This window comes from Petromyzon marinus, chromosome 21, assembly GCF_048934315.1.
Source record: "Petromyzon marinus isolate PM22_M1 ecotype Great Lakes invasive population chromosome 21, UKy_Petmar_22M1.pri1.0, whole genome shotgun sequence".
Lineage (NCBI taxonomy): Eukaryota > Metazoa > Chordata > Hyperoartia > Petromyzontiformes > Petromyzontidae > Petromyzon > Petromyzon marinus.
Window position 1 is genome coordinate 6,180,646 of NC_133687.1, and position 20,351 is coordinate 6,200,996.

Consider the following 20,351-nt stretch of genomic DNA (forward strand, 5'->3'; position numbering starts at 1 on the left):
CTCTCTGCTCCCGTTTACCTTCTCTAGCTCTCCCCATCAGCCTTCCCACCTCTCTCTGATCCCCCACCTCTTACCCCCACTCTCAGCTCTCTGTCTCGCATTAACCCACTGACTAATATCAATGAATGAAGTCTAATTTAGAAAATTTGCCGTGTATATATATACACACGTATGTGAACGTGGTTAAAATGATAGAATAAGAAAACACGTTTTCACTTTTTATTACGATCTTTGGTTATTAATCCCTGGACTGCTTTACCATTCTACCATTTCCTATAGTGTTATGCGAGCCCCATTTCAAAATCATTTAATAGGTGTGCACTGATGGGAGACGTGTGTGTGTGTGTGGGGAGCGGTAGTGAAGCGGATAGCACGCTGCACTACGAACTCGGCGACCCGAGTTCGGTTCCCACTCACGGCCAACAGAACTTGTAATGTGCCTCCCCTAGGTCGACTCGGCCTCAAATGAGCACCTGGTGTGTGTAAACATCACTAAGGAGTCAAAGGCGGCCGGGCGTGGTGTTGGCCACCCCCGGCCTTCATAGGTGTTACTCACTAACAGCACTTCATAGGTGTTACCCACTAACAGCACTTCATAGGTGTTACCCACTAACAGCACCTGCACCAACAGTATGTTATGGCTTTACGGATCTTTGTTTTTGAAGGTGCAAAAGGCAGCTATGAAAGCTATTAGTTTTATCTTGTTATGTTTTGTTTGTACCTGAAATGTACCCCTGCTAAGCTATCAGCACCAAGTCATTACAGGAAATATCCATCCAGATCGCTCGCTGAGCAGTGCAACCCCGTCTTGCTGGAGAACAGCCCACGGAAGTGGATGTCACAGAGCTACGTCTTGATATCTCTTCAAGGAACCTCTGGCCCATAGAGTAGGGTACAGCACTTTCCACGCCCGCTCTGCGTACGCATTTGCAGTTCGTCGTATGGCAGCCAAGACAATATTTAACTTCTTGAGAGATCGAATTTTTTGCCGAAGCAAGTGCACAGAGTAAAATTTTGTATTATTTTTTTTTGCGTGCAATCAATTGTGACCGGGCTGAGACCATCGACTCGTGAGAGAACCCGCTCTAATCACAGGTGGCCAAAACCCGGATATTTAAAGCCAGAATCTCGGCAGTGCCGGCTCAGCGTTCTGACCTCTGAGCGACCCGGCCGCCTCAGAAGCTGTTAAATATCTTTGGGCTTCCCCCTATACTGTACTGTATTCAGTGGTGAGGGTCGGGTGAGCTGATGGCTGGCGATTGCCGCGGCTCGGGTGAGTGGCGAATGACTGATGAGGGTCAAGTGAGCGTCACGTTAACTCGTCCCTGGACGGGCTGTGCAGTGATGTCAGCTGAGGAGCTGTGGTGGAACATTTTAACCGTGGTTTTGAGTTTTTCTTAACGAGGCCAAGTTGAGTAGCTACAACGTAAGAGCTGGCGTTTTATTATGTGCTATGCAAGCAATATCAATCGCAATGGTGTTAATGATTAATGTTATTTTTCTACAGTTTCATACAATTGTTACGAAGATATGTATAATTGTGCTGTTGCTTGAATATGCTTGAATACAAATGATGCAAGTGTCATCGTTACACGCTGCCTGTGCCTGCTGATTGGTGAATGCTCAGCATGTACCGGTGAATCGATTGAAATTGTTTCTTACGATCGCGAACCACGCACACGCATTGTAAGAATCATGTGGACGAATTTTTTTTATTTGTGGTGTTTTTATATTCTTTGGGTCTTTCGGTAAAGTCACGTAGATAGGTTGAAGGTTGAAAGAAAATAACAAAAAAACTACGACGTTTCGATCACAACACAAGCGATCGTCATCAGGAGGAGAAAGGAAAGTTGCCAAGGCAGACTGTTTTAAGGGTTTAAAATGTGTGTAGCCCAAGGGTCATGAACGAAGTGGGCGGGTCTAGTGATGTTAATGTGAGAAATTAACATGTTAAGCCACATTAACATTCGAATCGTTCACATTAACATGTACATTAACATGCTAATATCTCACATTAACATCACTATCCCCGCCCACTTCGTTTATGACCCTTGGGCTACACCCATTTTAAACCTTTAAAACAGTCTGCCTCAGCGGCGTTTCTCCTGATGGCGATTGCTTGTGTTGTGATCGAAACGTCGTAGTTTTTTTGTTATTTTCTTTCAACCTATCTACGTGACTTTACCGAAAGGCCCAAATAAATTGAATTCCTGCAGTCACGAAAGCTAATAAGTCAAGATTGTGGTGTTTTATTAAAGTGAAAACAGATTCGTGTAAATATGCATTATGTCGGTTCAGCTTTACACCAGAATACATGCTCCGTTGGGCCAACGTTGGCATGTGGTTGGAACCGTTAGACGAACGTCCTGTCCAACTTCTCCCACGTTGAGCGAACTTTGGTCCAACGGTTCTAACGACATGCCAAACTTGGCCTGGACATTACAGGTTTACTGGGCCCGTGCATGCCTCATTGTTGCTTCCAACAATGCGTGTGTGTGTTCTGTTTATCATGGACAATAAAGTTGCTTCATAATACAGTGGTACCTCGGAGATCGAATGCCCCAGAACTCGAACAATTCGGTGATCGAACGAAATTTTCGACCTTTTTTTTGCCTCGGACATCGAACAAAAATTCGGAGGTCGAACAACTGGAAAAACCTGTTTGGGCCGAGACGCGTAGCCAGGGCGACCGAGACAAAGGCGAATGACCCAGTTTACGCGTAGCTCTCGTCCTTTATCACTGTAAAGTTCCTGCCCCCCAATACCACTCCTCTCATCCAGCCCATGGACCAACAGGTATTTTACAACTTTAAAAAAAAACTCTACACGAAAGCCCTATTTCAAAGGTGGCAAAATGGGCTGAGTTACACAATTTTTAGAAAAATATCCAGATAAGGCGGTAGCCAGCAGAGCAGGCGATTTTTATAATGATAATGCATTTAGTAATTTCAGAAACATCTTAAAACGGAGGCAGAAACAATCCTCTCTTGATCAGTTTTTAGTAAAAAGGCCCTCAAGTGAATCACAGTGCTCGAAAAAAGGCAAAGAAAAGAAAGAACCCCAGAAGGGCAGTTACCCAACGTGTTTATGGAGGGGGACTCCCCTTCCAAGCAACACTGACACCTCCCCTCCTCACCACCTTCCACTCAAGCCATCCACTCTCCTTACTACAGGTAAAGTGAAGTTCAATGTTCATTTATTCTATTAATTATACCTGTGTTTCTTGTTTTTTGTATGCTTTTATGTACTGTACTATATTTTAATATTGTAAACTTTGTGCAAAAATGGCCCATAGCATCTTTGGATGGGGAACCAATTAATGCTATTTCGATTCATTTTTATGGGGAAAATTGATTCGGTGTTCGAACAATTTGATGTTCGAGCACGGTTTTGGAACGAATTAAGTTCGATCTCCGAGGTACCACTAATTCATAATAAAGGTTTTTGGGTTAGATCGCGTTAGTTATAAATGTGTCGTAACCCTCCACCACCCGACACGGCCAATCAGCAAAAAAGTGTCACGTTGACAAAAGACAAATAGTTCACTACTTTAGCCCACCGGTGTGTTGAGTGAATCCACAACATTTACAGTTTGAGTATGACGTTTCGCTGGTAATTACATCCAGCATCATCGGGCAATTCGCCAGAATGGTAAAGCCCTTACTTGCTCCCGGTCTTAAATATAGCAGCAGGGTGACGTCATCATTTAACTCATTCATCAACTCAAAGCAACTTTTCTCTAAATGCTTTGGAAAGTTTTGTGTTGCTGCGCGCACCGCCACGTGGCCGTGATTGGCTGGAATGTGCAAACCTGGGTCGCCATGACAACATCAAAGGCGAGCATTTAAAATGGCGCGTTTACACGTGACAGCATCGACGATGATGGAATTTCTTTTTTTTCCAGCTGGATGTTTAGGCTCGTATTATTTAATCTGACAAGGCCCCATTGAGCTAATCAGCTCTGTTAACGAAGACGATCACAGCCCAAGGCCGTCGGCAGTGGCGGCATTTACAAGATCATTGCAGGGTGGAGAAAATGTACAAACAGGAGCAAAACAAACTATACTTGACCCACGCTAGAACCTAATTCTAACAGGATAAACAACGGTACACAAATCAAAACCAGTGCCAAAAAACCCTGTCACAGATAAACTATAAATATATTTTAATCAGTTAAGGCCTACTGAGCTATACTGTATAGACTACTATAGAGCATCTCTTTTTCATAAGCGACCAGGTCACAAATGATAGCCCAATGAAGTGGCTTATGTGGAGATTTATAGCAGCCAAATCTGAAAGCGTGATGTTGATGTGTAATGTGGAGGAGATAACCGGAGAACCCGAAGAAAAAATCCACGTGACCACGGGCAGAGAGACACGCAAACTCCAAATATACAGCAGGCGTCAGGGTCGGGATCAACCCCACGCTCTCCTGCATACCAGGCGAGGTAGTTAAAGTGGAACTCAGCTTTTGCATTCGATATTCGGGAGCCACTGGAGCTATGCACTTTTAAATCTAGATTGAATACTCATTCCTTTAGAACTGTTTTTTGTGTTTAGTTTGTTGTTCCCCCGCTCCTCCGATGAGCACTGTTGGCTACGTACGGTGCGAAAGAACTTCGACATTTACAGCAATAGTGGCAGAGGCGATCCTGCAGCATGGCCTTACCACACATGCCTCGGAGAAGGTAAATGCGTAATAATTAAGAATTGGTTATTAAGGATACGTGTTTTTGCTAACATTAATAACACGCGCTGTTTTATTTTTATCTATTCAATTTTTTTAAATAAAGCCGTATCATTTTGCTTCTGAAATTAAGCAGTCCCACAAGTTCGTATGGTTGATGGCAAGTCTAAAAAGACTTTCCGTGGACAGATTTATGAATGGGGATATTGTTATACTGAATATTGCGTCGAGATTATTCAGATTATTCTGCTGCTACAAATTTCCACGTGATAAGCCACTTCGTTGAGCTATCATTTGTGGCCAGATCGCCTCTACAAAAAGAGCTGTATAGCTCAGTGGGCCTTACCTGATAAAATAACAAAAAACTGTTTTGTGATTTCTTTACCTTTCCCATACTTTGCACTCCTATCGTGTTTTTTGTGTTTGTTGTAACGTTCTTACCTGCCCCGACCGGACATCTATTATTTTACGTGACTTTACCGAAAGATCCAAAGAGTATAAGCTTTATAGCTCATCGAATTCCTTCTGTATTTTTGTTAATTTTGTCTATTAATTTTATTATTTTTTTGCCTGTGCGTTGGCCCCGCCTTCTCATCCTCCAACCCCGCCCACTGCTCCTTGTAGCCCCGCCCTCTGCCGACGTCGCGAGGCGGTAGGCGTTGACTACGAGAGCAGTGGGAGCGCTCACGCCTCGCTAGGTTTCCGATTACACTTCAGCCAGAGCGCTCGCTCATCGCTAGGTTTCCGATTACATCGCAGTGGGAGCGCTCGCTCATCGCTAGGTTTCCGATTACATCGCAGTGGGAGCGCTCGCTCATCGCTAGATTTCCGATTACATCGCAGTGGGAGCGCTCGCTCATCCCTAGGTTTCCGATTGCGACTCCGAGAGCGCTCGCGCTGGTAACGTGATCATCACGTGAATCCGCAGAATGAATGATAAATTATGTTCATGCGTTAGGCCCATATATGGAGTAATGGCGTGTGGCTTTGTCCGTATATAAGGAAGACTGGAACGGGAATCGACGTATTTTTTATGATTCAATTCTCGACCGGTACCGGTCTGTGGCCTGTTAAGAACTGGGCCGCACAGCAGGAGGTGAGCGGTGGCCGAGCGAGCGAAGCTTCATCATCATCATCTGTATTGACAGATGTATTGACAGATGATGAAGCTTCATCATCATCTGTATTGACATGATGAAGCTTCATCATCATCTGTTATTGATAGATGATGACAGCCGCTCCCCATCGCTCGCATTACCGTGTGAGCTCCGCCTCCTGTCAGATCAGCGGCGGCATGAGATTCTCACAGGAGCGCGAACCCGACTGTCAACTGCGCATGCGAGGGATCCAGGTTGCGCGCTCCTTATGAGAACTCAGAATCCGACACTTATTTTAGTCCGCGCGTGGCCCGACGATTATTTTATTATTCACCACTTCCGTCCGCGCCTCTTTCCCGCACTGCGCATTTGTCTCAGCCACAGTGTTGGTAGAAAGCCCACAAGATGACCCCTAGTAGTCACAATGAGTTAAGAAACAGACGTCGCTGGAGACCTTCTTTGAAAAGGGGGAAAGACCCAATGATGACCACCCCCCCGTCCGTGAAAAAAACTTGTCTTCCACGAAACCGGTCCCTGGTGCCAAATAGGTTGGGGACCGCTGCGTCGACGTCTATCTCTTTGAGCGCTAGCGCGTCGCTAGGTTTCCGATTAAAACACATTGAGCGCTGGCGCGTCGCTAGGTTTCCGATTAAAACACATTGAGCGCTGGCGCGTCGCTAGGTTTCCGATTAAAACACATTGAGCGCTGGCGCGTCGCTAGGTTTCCGATTAAAACACTTTGAGCGCTGGCGCGTCGCTAGGTTTCCGATTAAAACACATTGAGCGCTGGCGCGTCGCTAGGTTTCCGATTAAAACACATTGAGCGCTGGCGCGTCGCTAGGTTTCCGATTAAAACACATTGAGCGCTGGCGCGTCGCTAGGTTTCCGATTAAAACACTTTGAGCACTAGCGCGTCGCTAGGTTTCCGATTAAAACACTTTGAGCACTAGCGCGTCGCTAGGTTTCCGATTAAAACACTTTGAGCGCTAACGCGTCGCTAGGTTTCCGATTAAAACACTTTGAGCGCTAACGCGTCGCTAGGTTTCCGATTAAAACACATTGAGCGCTAGTGCGTCGCTAGGTTTCCGATTAAAACACTTTGAGCACTAGCGCGTCGATAGGTTTCCGATTAAAACACTTTGAGCGCTAGCGCGTCGCTAGGTTTCCGATTAAAACACTTTGAGCGCTAGCGCGTCGCTAGGTTTCCGATTAAAACACTTTGAGCGCTCGCGCGTCGCTAGGTTTCCGATTAAAACACTTTGAGCGCTAACGCGTCGCTAGGTTTCCGATTAAAACACTTTGAGCGCTCGCGCGTCGCTAGGTTTCCGATTAAAACACTTTGAGCGCTAACGCGTCGCTAGGTTTCCGATTAAACTCGTGCGTGGTTACGCAGTCGCGTTTCGCAGTGGTGCATTCGTGAAGCGTATATGTGTACTGTGTATTCATCATTTCCCCGTGTGCGCCGAGCCAGAGCAGGCACGCTCATCATTCATTCGCTCGTTAATATCGCCGTGGCCTTGAATTGCCGACGTTTCGGGATTTCCTCTATCCCCCCCTCGACACTTCCGCATTTGACACTTCCGGGCACGCAGTCCAAGAAGCGAAGTGAAACTTGGCGAGTAAAGAAGCACAACAATCCTCGCCGGTAGCGGAGACTTTAGTTTCTCAGCGGTGGTCATTCAGCGATAATTAAGGGTCGGCGAGTTTTGTTCTCTAGGGACGTCCACAGGTGAGTCTTGTTACGTGCGCTGTGGTGGTGGTGGTGATGATTGTGGTGGTTCGTGTGATGTGATCGCGACCAGCACTTGCCCCCAAGTGTGTTCAGCCTGTAGTTGTGATGATGATGGTTGTGGTGGTGGTTCGTGTGATGTGATCGCTAGCAGCACTTGCCCCCAAGTGTGTTCAGTCTGTAGTTGTGATGATGGTTGTGGTGGTGGTTCGTGTGATGTGATCGCTAGCAGCACTTGCCCCCAAGTGTGTTCAGTCTGTAGTTGTGATGATGATGGTGGTGGTGCGTGTGATGTGATCGCTAGCAGCACTTGCCCCCACCAAGTCTATTCAGCCTGTACGGGGGATCTTTGTCTTTGCGTCACAGTGATAGTGGGGAGCGGTGGCGCGGTGGTTAGCGCGCTGCACTACGAACTCTGCGACCCGATAACGATTCCCGTTCACGCGGCTACCTATCGGGTCCTGGGCCTCCCCTAGGTTTACTCGGCGTTAAACGATGACCTGGTGTGGAGTGTAAAAACATCAGCAATGGGGAGACAGCGGCGGGTCGGGCTGAATAGCCCAACATCCTCAAGTCGTCTAGACCTACGCGTTAAATATCTATTTTGGTGGTGGTGATGGTTGTATTGTGTGATGGTGTTTGAGGTGGTGGTGGTGTTATCGTGCGTGGTGTCGTCTGTGTGATGAGTGGCGGTTGGCTACGTACGGTGCGAAAGAAGTTCATAAAATATATATTTGGTGGTGTATTGTGTGTGTGATGATGTTTGTTTGAGATAGTGGTGATATTGTGCCTGGTGTCGTCCTTGTGATCAGCGCGGATGGCTACGTACGGTGCGAAAGAAGTTCAACATATTACATTTGTAGTGTTTATAAAGACGAATAAACTTCTTATGAGGCACACTCTGTTTATTGTAATTCTTCTCTTACACAGTCCTTAACACACGGAGGGGTATACGGTCCCCTCACCCTAAGGAGGTACAGCCTCCGGACTCAGCGTAACCTACACACAGGTCTCCTTGATACCTAAGGAGGTACAGCCTCCTAGCTTGGCGGGACTTGCACGTCTACCACTATCCCAGAGTCCTCCGGCTGGGACCTAGGGGAGGCTATCTGACCCACCGCTGGCCCGGTGGGTCCTGACCACTGGGTACGCCGAGCCTTAGCTCTCAGAAGGGCTGGAAGGCTGGGTCCAGGGTCCTGGCTATCTTCAGCCCGGGCTTCGGTCTTCGTGTAGGGAGAGAACTCCCCGCGCTCTGCGCGCTCACCCTTCTTATACTCGTTTGTGGCCAGGTGTAACCAATCCCACATTCCCACGTGGAACTGTCTGATTGATTCTTACCAAACTGTGGCTACGATCCACTTCACCTCGTCTGACCCCAACCGTTATGTACACCGAGGTAACGCTGCCCTGCCCCCTTGATACCTGGTGGCAATGCAGGTTACCGAACAGTGCGTGGTTAACACCTCTACACATACATTGTGGCGATGCTGCTGTGTGAACAGTCGTCCCGTTTCTACAATCGATCGAGTTCCTGCACGTGAGCTGATCTGATCCACCGCTTTGGTGTTCATCCTATATGGAGCGTTCCCTCCTTTGGCTGCTACTCCATCGTTCATCTCGACCATCGGCCATCATCATCACCACCACCATCATGCCGAATGGTGATGTGTCCCGTCAAAACCTACCCTTCTTAACAGCCAAACTGTGTTCTCAAATCCATCACTTCCTCTTTCATTCTGTCAGTAAAAAATCTCAAGCGTGCATCTCTCCGTGCTTATCATCGTCTATCCACTGCTGGATGAATATCAATATGACGTAGTTAGAAATCAAATCAAACAAATCACGACGTTCCGATCGCAACACAAGCGGTCGTCATCAGCGGTCGCTCATGTTGCGATCGAAACATCGCGATTTGTTTTATTTAGTTTTTCTACCCACGTGACTTTACCGAAAGAACCAAAGAGTATGGATTCGTGCAGTCACGAAAGCTTCAAATCAAGATCAGGGGCGGAGCCACAGGGGGGGGGGCTGGGAGGGGCTCAGCCCCCCCTGAAATTTTGGGAAAGTCGGTAATTGGGATAACCGGATATCCGGCTGCTGCAAAATGCTGCAGCCTGCCACCTTGTGCTGCCCTGCAGGCTGCCCTGCAGGCTGCCACCTTGTGTGCTGCCCTGCAGGCTGCCACCTTGTGCTGCCCTGCAGGCTGCTTGAGCGGCAGCCTTTCGAACTTATCAAACTTATTAGCCACATCAGCGGCTTCGACCTATTAATAAATTCCGCATTCAAATCCAATAAAATTAGTTTTATACATTTGTGGCGCCCATTGGAAAACATTACACTGGATATCTCAGAATATTGAAGTCAGCCCCCCCCAAAGACAAAATCCTGGCTCCGCCCCTGATCAAGATCAATATGATGCCTCTAACTTCCGTGTGTTCTCTTGGTCCGCGGGTTCCTCTTCCTGTGCCCCAGTGTCATGCCAAGATGTGCGACTGTCCAGGCTTCGTTGCGTACTCCGTTACTCCCCTGCCCATTGGCAAATCTATGGCTCAAACTCTCCACCCTGTCCAGGCTTGAACTTTATTCATTTCACTGCATGGATCTCTTTCTTTCAAGTCATAAAACACAGTGTTGAGATGTTAAGTTCCTCGCCTGGTATACAGGTCGTGGGTTCGATCCCAACTAACGTCTGCATGTTTGGAGTTTGCATGTTTCTCTCTCTTTGGGATCACGTGGATTTTTCTCCGGGTTCTCCGGGTTATCCCTCCACATTTAGAACCGTGCGTTTAGAGTATTTGGCTGCTGTGAATTCCCACGTAATAAGCCACTTTGTTGAGCTATCATTTGTGGCCAGATCGCTTCTGATAAAGAGCTACGTAGCTCAGTGGGCTCCACCTGGTGAAAGAATAATAGAATAGATTCAGCAGCATTTAATATTTCTTCGCGGACTTTGCGACTGCTCGTTTTTAATCATTGTTTTGCATCCGTCCGTTGACAATACCGCGATCATTCAGAGACAGCGGTGACACGCGTCATCTGACCTTGTGCGCTCTCTATCTCTCTGTCCCCAGATTCCTCGTAAACGGAGACCTCTGGGCTTCTGGTTGTGTGACTGAGCCGCCGATGCTAGCTGGTGCAAGGATGGGTTCCCCGGTGCCCGTGGTTCTCCTCTCCTGCGGTTCCTTCAACCCGATCACCAACATGCACCTTCGCATGTTCGAGTTGGCTCGCGACCACCTGCAGGCCACAGGTGAGAGAGCGAGAGAGATAATCCTCTAGGGCAGTGGAATAACTCTTCCCCTAACTCTTCCCCCCCCCCCCATTACACTACTGCGTCTATCCTCATGGCATGTGCCACGACTTAACGATGTGATGCAGGGAGTTTGGGGTTGGGTAGGTCGGTTGATGTTAGACCCTTTAAAGACAATAAACCGTCTCTGACCACGAGGGTGTACGGTCTTGAAAACACTCGCGGTTGCAGAATTTGAAAACGCAGAAACCTTGTTCCAATAGGACAAATGGGGTTACGTTCCTGGTACAAAGTGCGAGATGCGTATGCAGGCTGAACAAAGACCAGGGTGCATGAGAAGCATCTAGAAGCAACCAGCAGCATCCCATCTTGTGTGATGCTACGCAGAGGCAGCCGTATAACCGCTTATTCCTACTCGCGTGGCGTAGTTCTGTTCACTCAATCGCGTTATGTACAATTCGCATCGGCGTTATAAAAAATGCGTTCCCTAATAAATTAATTGCGTTATATCCAATTCGCGTCATGAAAACACGCGGCATTATTGGAGAACTGACTATGCATTTAGTAACTCGCGAATATGCGAAACTCGCCAATCCAGAGCTCGCAAATAACGAGGGGTGTGTAACATAATGCTGATAATGACACTCTCCCGTCCATCTCTCCCTCCCCTCCGCCCGCCTGCCCCGACCCATGTTCGCATGGCATGTCCCAGGACAGTACCATGTGGTGCAGGGGCTGCTCTCCCCTGTAGGGGATGAGTATGGGAAGCCCGGGCTGGTCGCGACCGTTCACCGCATGGCGATGGTGCAGAAGGCCGTGGCGGCCTCCGGGTGGCTCAGCGCCGACCCATGGGAGAGCGAGCAGGGCAGCTGGCTCGAAACCGTCAGGATCCTCAGGTGGTGATTAACGTAGCTCGCGTGGTTCATAATGGGCAGCTCGGAGAGACCCCTGTCAGCAATGCTGAGGCAACGCCGATTCTCGGGCAGTGTTCTTCGATAATTTTCAGGAGGGGGGCCACTTTCACCGATAAGACATCATCAGTGCGAGGGCCGCCACACATTTGAAACTATTGGGGTTTGACAGTACGATGTTTATGGGGCGGTGTTTTCACTTTTGTGTATTGTCAGGGGCCGTACGTCGTGGGCCGCCCTATAGACCACCAGCGGCCACACTAAAGGCCACCAGGAGCCGCCAGTGGCCCACAGGCCTTGCAATGAAGAACACCGTGATAGAGGATGGATTTGAATCTGGGTTTCGGTGGCACAGTCGTTATTAAATATGATTCTCAAGCGTTGCGAGTTGGTGGCCCAGCGACCAAAGGCTTCCAAATGAGTCCACAAAGAGGCGCATAAACTCAAAACAGATTTGCGTAGATTTGCATAGAGACTAGAAGACTCCTGCAGACCCATACACTCACGCAGAGTCCCATAGACTCTCACGGAGACCCACAGTTTCGCATAGAGACCCATCGATTCGCTGAGACTGAGCTGTGATGAAACTGGCTTCTCCACTGCACTGGCTTCTCCACACACCGTCTCCTTCTAATAACGCACGCTTCCCTGCGCCCAGACACCACCACAACCGCATCCTGGAAGAGGGGATTGTGCTGGGCAACGCTGCCACTTCGGGCGTGACCACGACCAAACAGGAGGACCTGGTTGATGGTGAGGCCTCCAAGGAACACCGCCGCCACCTTCGCCCTCGTCTTGAGATTTTGACCGTCGTAGAAAGGGCCGGGGGGTGGGGGATCACTCGCCGAATAACAAACCAAAAAAATGCTTCAAAAAAAATATTTGTTGACATATGCCACCCTTGGGTGGCACCGATATAACAAGTGGCTCAAAGACCTTGAACACCCACCACCCCCGCGCATCCCCCATCTCCCGCGTTTCTTAGGATCCCATCCTCGTGGCGCCAAACGGAAGCAGAAGTGGGAGAGTGGCGGGTGTGTGGGGAAGAGGATTAAAACCGTGACAGGGGACGAGCACACGGGCAACGACGGCGTGGAGCAGCAGGAGCAGGTGGAGTCGGCGGTGGCGGTGATGGAGCCAACGGGCGGCGAGACAGCGCCGGCCGGTGAGGGAACCACCGCCAACTCACTCGGCGCCGTCGGTGGTCGCAATGTCCAGAGAGTGCCACCGTGTGGACCGCTGTGGCGTGACGAGTAACTGCGTTGCGTGTGCGTGCGTTCGCCGGTGCCAGGCCAGCCGCGCGTCATGCTGCTGTGCGGGGCCGACCTGCTGAAGTCGTTCCAAGTGCCGGGCCTCTGGGACCTGGCCGATGTGGCCGAGATCGTAGGCCGGTTTGGCATCGTGTGCGTGTCGCGCTGTGGCTACGACTGCCCGAAGATTATCTACGAGTCGGAGCTGCTGTGGAAACACCGCAACTCCATCCACCTGGTGCAGGTGGGCGAGACTGGGTGGATGGGACCCCCCCTCCACAAACACAAAGATCTCCCGTATAACCTGAACAGGCTGTTGGGGCAAGTGCTGTTAGCGAGCACCTATGAAGACCGGCATTGCACACGAGGGGGTGGGTGGCCAGCACCACTCCCCCAGTGGCGATGTTTTTACACACCGCAACAGGTACTCATTACGGTGCTGAGTCGACCTAGGGGAGGCCCAGGACCGGTTCAGATAATCGTCACTGGTGTTGGCCATGAGCGGGCATCAAACTCGGGTCGCCAGGTTCATAGCGCAGCACGCTAACCGCTACACTACCGCATCCCCTCTCCCATCTTTCCCATCCTTGGATCTGGTCAACTAACATGACCTTTATGAGAGTGCATAATATCAGCAGCGTTGCTTAAACCCATGCAAACGCCAGTATCGACATTCAGCCAGGCCTGCTTCAACCAATGCTGGTGAACTTTCAGATGGGAAAGCACGGCAAGGACCCCGGCTTGATGCAAAACTATGTAATGCAACAACTGAAAATAATCTGTAGCGTCGTTATGAGAATATCTTGTACCTGCAGACCCAGGCTAGTTAAATAAACGAAACTTTTTCTATTTTACCAGATAAGGCCCACTGAACTATATAGCTCTTTTTCAGAAGCAACCTGGCCACAAATGATAGCTCAACAAAGTGGCTTATCACGTGGAAATGTATCGTAGCAAAATACTCTAAACTGTTTCTAAATGTGGAGGGAAAAACTGGAGGACTCGGAGAACAATCCACGCGACCACGGGGAGAGAGACACACAAACTCCAAATATACTGCAGGCGTCGGGATCGAACTCACGACTTCCAGGCGAGGTAATTAACATCTTGCCACCGCGGTGCCCCAAATAAAAACACTGCTCTTTGCAATGCGTCACCCCCGCCCCCCTCCCTCCTCTGCCCCCCCCCCCCGGGTAGGAGTGGGTGACCACAGAGCTGAGCTCAACGCACGTGCGCCGCGCGCTCCGCCGCGGTGCCAGCGTGCGCTACCTTGTGCCGGACACGGTGGTCGAGTACATCTCCCGGCACGGCCTCTACCAGAGCGACGAGGAGGAGGGGAAGGACCGCTTCGCCCCGCTGGCGCCGCTCGCTCGTCGCCGGCAAAAGGCTGACGGCGCCGCAGAAACAACCGCTGACGTCGCAAACGACAACGCCATCGCCGAAACCACGAACCGCACCGCCGGGACGGCCAGCGTCACCGTCACCGGTGTCGCCATCGCCGCCTTGAAATAACAACGCGCAAAGAAGTTGACACGTTTGTCGATGATAACCGTCACGCCATGCTCGTGCCGTGCGTGGGGCCTTAAAAGAGAATAATGTGTAAGAGGCAGCATTTGTACGTCTGTATGCGGAGTGACGTGCAAACTCCAAATATACAGCAGGCGTCGGGGGTCGGAACCGGAACCCACAAACTCCTGCGTAGCAGGCGAGGTAGCTGTATGTAAGTACCAAACCGTGCTAAAGGTGCCGGGGAAAGGACAACAAACTAAACACGAAAAGCTCTTCTCAAGGAATGAGTTTTCAATCTAGTTGATTTTAAAATGCATGGCTCCAGTGGCTTCCTAATATCGGAAGGAAGAGCTGTTCCAGACGGCCGTAGAAGCGCATCTGAAAGCGCGCCATGCGGTTCACTGTCTTTGGCTCGACGGCTAGCCAAACGCTGCTGCTACTGCGAGGATGACCTGAGTTTGCGTGATGTTGGTGTATGCTCATTTACGAGATCAGTGAGGTATTGTGGTTCATTTGTGGCCATGCACTGACAGAGGATGTGACTGAGCTGTCTTGCGCATCAACCTACAGTTGCAATCGGTTTCTTATGGGTCACGTCGTTTGGGGCGTAAAGTAAACCAGAGGCTTTGTACCCTCTACCACTCGATGCGGCCAAACCAGCCGGGTTGCTGTCACGTGGGTTCGCGTGCCAAGCGGCTTCGGGTTTTTTTGGCGAACCAGGCGATGAGAGGAGGGGGGGGTGTAAAGCAAACCACACATTTTTTGGCAAAATTTACGCGACCGCATCGCTGGAGGTGACATCGAGCGGAGCTCTCAGGAACGCCCGGCGATCCTCAATGTGACCGGTTAAAACGTGGTACAACAGTGTCGACGTCGCTTTGCTTCGCAAACTCCTTCCTCCAGTCTGCTGGAAAAAAAAAAACAAATCTATTGGCACAATTGGCCCCCGTGACTTGACAACTTGATTTTATTGGCTCTGTCAACATATACATTACACCACGACAATCTAATCCCAAGAGTATGAATTATGAAACATTTCACTTAATTGTTACATGATGTTCCATTTCACACGTGAATAAATTTGACAATATGATGTGTAATTATGTTTTTTGTGTGCAGACATTGGTGGCTTGGTTGGGGCGTGGGGAGCGGCGGCGTGGTGGTTAGCGCACCGCCACCATGCTAACCACTGCCAGTCAGCGATGTCCATTCATGAGCGTTGGGGATTTGCGTCTGCTGCGCTTTGAAGCGGAAACATCTCTTGAATTATTAGTGTACGGTATTTCCTATACTTCCTTCACGATCGGTTTCGTGGAACCAATTTCTGTCGTTATGAGGTGTTATTTTGTAATAGGTAAAGGCGCAGGCCTGCCATTGCTGGCTCACGCCACTGCTGTCAGAAGAGCCATAATCGGAGGGATATCTTAGGAGTCCCCCCCCCCCTTTGCCCCGGGAGGGTAACAGAGATGCAATCGATATCAAGCATTTTTTTCAGCTATTTTTCAACAACGTTATCTCGTCCCGCTTGCTGTACTGCATTTTAATACCTCCCGCATATATTTACACAAACCTTTTGACGGTGGCATCGTTACGCATTGCAACGTCGCCAGGTCCCAAGGCTTGTTCGCAGGAGGGTGCTGCTACGCTGGGGTGTGTTGGCCAAGGATTGGATCCGATGAGAGTTGATCTTCGCAGCAGGGAGGAAACCAGAGAGCCCGGAGAAAAGCCCACCAACGGACACGCGCAGACGAGGAGGGATAGTAGCCCTCGCACTCAGATGGCACCGATCCTACTTGCCGTGTTTTCTCGTAGCTCTAAATGGGTGGCCGCCTTCCGCAAATTTGATTCGTCCCACCGAATTCTAGATTTGAAGCTTTCGTGACTGCAAGGATTCATACTCTTTGGTTTTTTTCGGTAAAGTCATCAAGTGCAGCGATCTTGCTGTGACTGTTCCACCTGAAGACGGAAGCTTGTGTTGCCTCCGAAACGTCGTGATTTAATTGTTTTGTTTCATTTTATTTTAATTTTACCTACGTGACTTTACCGAAAAAAAAACAAAGAGTATCACCCCACCTACTCGAGCTGCACGAACCGTGCTGATGGTCGTGGGTTCGATCCCAAACTTGGCACCTGCTCTATACTTGGAGTTTGTATATCTCCCCGTGGTCGCGTGGATTTTTCTCAGGGGCTTCCGGATTACCCCCCCCCCCCCACATTTAGAAACATGATTTTAAGAGCATTTGGCTGCTATACATTTCCACACGATGAGCCACTTCGTTGGGCTATCATTTGTTGGCCAGGCCACTTCTGAAAAGGCTATATAGCTCTGGTTAAAAATAAATAGTTTAAACAAATCGTTAAAATAATGGCTTCCTCGTTGGTGTTGTGGGGGGGGCAATGTATGTCCTGGTGTCTGTCTCGTGGCGTCTCCATGGTGTTTGTTGACGTTAATCCGCGCTTTGAATACCGTGTTTCCGTCGATTATATGGTGCTCTGGAAAATAAGACGCCACTAATTTGTGTCCAGTGTCCATGAACGTCATGGTCACGCGCACATATGCACATACCGGATTAAAACTACACAAAGTTTTTTATTTCACCAGGTAAGGCCCCACCGAGCTAAATGGCTCTTTTTTTCAGAAGCGACCTGGCCACAAACGACAGCTCCACAAAATTGCCTTATCACGTGGAAATGCATAGCAGCCAAATACTCTAAATGCACGTTGATTCGTAACGTGGAGGGACAAAACCGGAGAAGCCGGAGAAAAACCCACGTGACCACGGGGAGAATATGCAAACGACAAATACACAGGCGTCAGGCTTGGGATCGAACCCAGGTCCTGTATGTGCCAGGCGAGGTAGTTAACAGCTCGCCGCCGTGGCACATTGTGGTACACGCTCGCAAGAGCGGCAACCCCTCCCCCGATCCCAACTGTGAAAACTTGGCAGGGCCCTCCTCTGATGGAGCCGTGAGACTCTGCGAGGCTTTCCCGGGTAGCAAGCGTGGAACACAGGGAGATGGCGTCAGTGTCCGAAGCACGTGGTATTTGAGGTACCAGAGTTTCATCCCGTCTATGTCGGCGTTACAAGACGAAGAATCCGTTCGGATCTCTCGCAGAGCAGCGCAGCGTTCATGTTGGAGAACAGCCTGCGGAAGTGGATGTCGCAGAGCTACCTCCGGGATCCCTTCAAGTGACCTCGCGCAGTTCGAGGGTGCATCGCGCTTTCCCACTCTCCCTGCCACGCGAAAAGTTCGTCTCTTGGCCGCCAACCCGATGGGGTTTTTTTTATTTTGTAAATCAATCTCGGAGCTGGACTTCTGCCAAACCAAGTCCAAATTGAATTTAACCGGCTGAGTGGCGCTGGCAATGCACGTGGCCTGTAATCCAACGCTGTGGAGGCAGCAAGGGTTTTGTGGATCGCACAAACGGTGTGAAGCAACGGGGAGCGCGAACACGCAAACTACAAATACACAGCAGCAGCAGGCGTTACGGGTCTGGATCGAACCCACGACCTCCTGCATTGGAGGTCGATGAGTATGTTGAACTTCTTTCGCACCGTACGTAGCCAACCTTGCTAACCGAACCGCGAGGGGAAGGACACCAGATTAAGCAGTTCTAAAGGAATGAGTTTTCAATTCTAGATTTAAAGCTTTCGTGACTGCAAGGATCCATACTCTTTGGTTCTATTCGGTAAAGTCACGTAGGTAAAAAATAAAACAACAAAAATCACGACGTTTCGGCCACAACATAAGCAGCCTTCATCAGGTGAAGGAATCAGGCTGTCTCGAGGACAGCGCTGGAGTGAAACACAGCCACGCTCAGACCGCGGACCTTTAAGCTGTGTGCGAGAAAACAAGGTGCCTTGACAAAGGAATTAGCATAAAAATTAGCATTTGATTGGCCGACTTAGTATAGAGGTGGTGTACGTGCGGGTGGACTTGCTGTTTGGCGCGGGGGGGGGACGGGGGGTTTACCTATTGATGGTGTGAAAAGTGAATTTTTAAGAGCTGCGAAAGTTTGGGGTACCACTACTTGAAAAATATACTGTAGCATTGAAAATTAGTTTAATGTTTAGTTCGATTTAGAACATCTTTCCAATGGTTGCTTAATTTGAAACCATCTTCTCGGTTGAAATTGTGTCTGTGTTTGTAGATCTGAATTGCCTCGTGAACAAATCTCTGGTAAAAACCCGTGGGTTTGCAAAGAACCTTGGTATCGGAGAAAATTATATCGTGATCACCCACAGCGTTGTAACAGTGATCAGCCACGGCAGAAGAATTCGTTTTGCTGTGTTTCAAATCTGATTTGTGCTCGCGAATTCGGTCAGAGACATGTCGCTTTGTCTCCCCGATATAGCAATCACCGCAGGTACAACTCAATTTGTAAACCCCGGGGTACTGTAAGTCAGGACTGACATCCTTCACGGATGGGATCAGATCACGAATTTTATGTACTGTATTGAACCGGACCTGGATCTTGTGTTTGTTTAGAATTTTGGAAATCTTTTTAGTAACGCCTGCTATATATGGTAGTGTGATGGTTTTGACCGGAGTATCAAGTGGTTGTTTCTGTATGGAGGGAGAAACAGCTTGGCGGATGGTACGGTCAGAGTATCCATTCCTTTTGAGGGCCAGGTGTACATGTTTTAATTCACTGGTCAGGTGGTGTTGGTCCGAAATGCAATGAGCCCTATGGTATAAAGTTTTGATGAGATAATTCTTTTGGGCTGGGTGGTGGTGGGAATCAGGTTTCAAGTAGGAATCTGTGTGGGTGGGTTTCCTGTAGACAGAATGCCTCAATGAGCCATCAGGTCTCCTTTCAAACAGAACATCTAAGAATGGTAGCTTGCCATCTTTCTCCACTTCCATGGTGAATTTGATGGCGGGATGTCTGGAATTGATGTGGTGTAGGAAAAGGTTCAGAGCTTGGAGGCCATGTGGCCAAATGACGAAAGTGTCATTCACATATCTCTTCCACAGGGAAGGTCTGAGGGTGGAAGTCTGGATGAAGATATTGGCTATCACTGGTGACAAGGGGGATCCCATGGGGGTACTCTAATTTTGTTTGTAGAAGGAGCCATTCCAAGTAAAGTAGGTATTGTTTAGGCAGTGCCTAACCAGTGCAGGTGTGTCGGGGTCTAGTCCATGTTGGACCAAATTTTCAGTTATTTCAATGGTATCAGGTACTGGGACCTTGGTGAACAAAGAGACCACATCGAAGCTGACAAGGATTCTAAACAAACACAAGATCCAGGTCCGGTTCCATACAGTACACAAAATTCGTGATCTGATCCCATCCGTGAAGGATGTCATTCCTGACTTACAGTACCCCGGGGTTAATTGAGTTGTACCTGCGATTATTGCTATATCGGGGAGACAAAGCGACATGTCTCTGACCGAATTCACGAGCACAAATCAGATTTGAAACACGGCAAAACGAATTCTTCTGCCGTGGCTGATCACTGTTACAACGCTGTGGGTGATCACGATATAATTTTCTCCGATACCAAGGTTCTCTGCAAATCCACGGGTTTTTATCAGAGATTTGTTCACGAGGCAATTCAGATCTACAACCACAGACACAATTTCAACCGAGAAGATGGTTTCAAATTAAGCAACCATTGGAAAGATGTTCTAAATCGAACTAAACATTAAACTGATTTTCAATGGTACAGTATATTTTTCAAGTAGTGGTACCCCAAACTTTCGCAGCTCTTAAAAATTCCATTTTCATAGCATCAATAGGTAACCCCCCCGCGCCAAACGGCAAGTCCACCCGCACGTACACCACCTCTATGCTAAGTCGGCCAATCAAATGCTAATTTTTATGCTAATTCCTTTGTCAAGGCACCTTGTTTCCTCGCACACAGCTTAAAGGTCCGCGGTCTGAGCGTGGCTATGTTTCACTCCAGCGCTGT

General features: G+C 49.0%; 1 protein-coding gene across 1 annotated transcript; it reads left to right on the forward strand.

Moving 5' to 3' along the window:
- The first annotated feature begins 6,930 nt into the window (after positions 1 to 6,930).
- Positions 6,931 to 15,533, forward strand: LOC116944449 (nicotinamide/nicotinic acid mononucleotide adenylyltransferase 1-like). The gene is made up of 7 exons (XM_032958068.2): positions 6,931 to 7,513; positions 10,585 to 10,763; positions 11,476 to 11,659; positions 12,333 to 12,427; positions 12,660 to 12,839; positions 12,966 to 13,168; positions 14,122 to 15,533. The coding sequence occupies exons 2-7, from the start codon at positions 10,637 to 10,639 to the stop codon at positions 14,434 to 14,436; spliced, it is 1,104 nt and encodes a 367-aa protein (XP_032813959.1). The 5' UTR covers positions 6,931 to 7,513; positions 10,585 to 10,636; the 3' UTR covers positions 14,437 to 15,533.
- The last annotated feature ends 4,818 nt before the right edge of the window (positions 15,534 to 20,351 follow it).

Excerpts from the sequence above, each read along its gene's own strand:
- LOC116944449 (XM_032958068.2), top strand. The coding sequence starts at position 10,637 with ATGCTAGCTGGTGCAAGGATGGGTTCCCCGGTGCCCGTGGTTCTCCTC. Across the intron at positions 10,764-11,475 it reads CGACCACCTGCAGGCCACAG|GACAGTACCATGTGGTGCAG; the intron begins GTGAGAGAGCGA and ends GGCATGTCCCAG. Across the intron at positions 12,840-12,965 it reads CGGCGAGACAGCGCCGGCCG|GCCAGCCGCGCGTCATGCTG; the intron begins GTGAGGGAACCA and ends CGCCGGTGCCAG.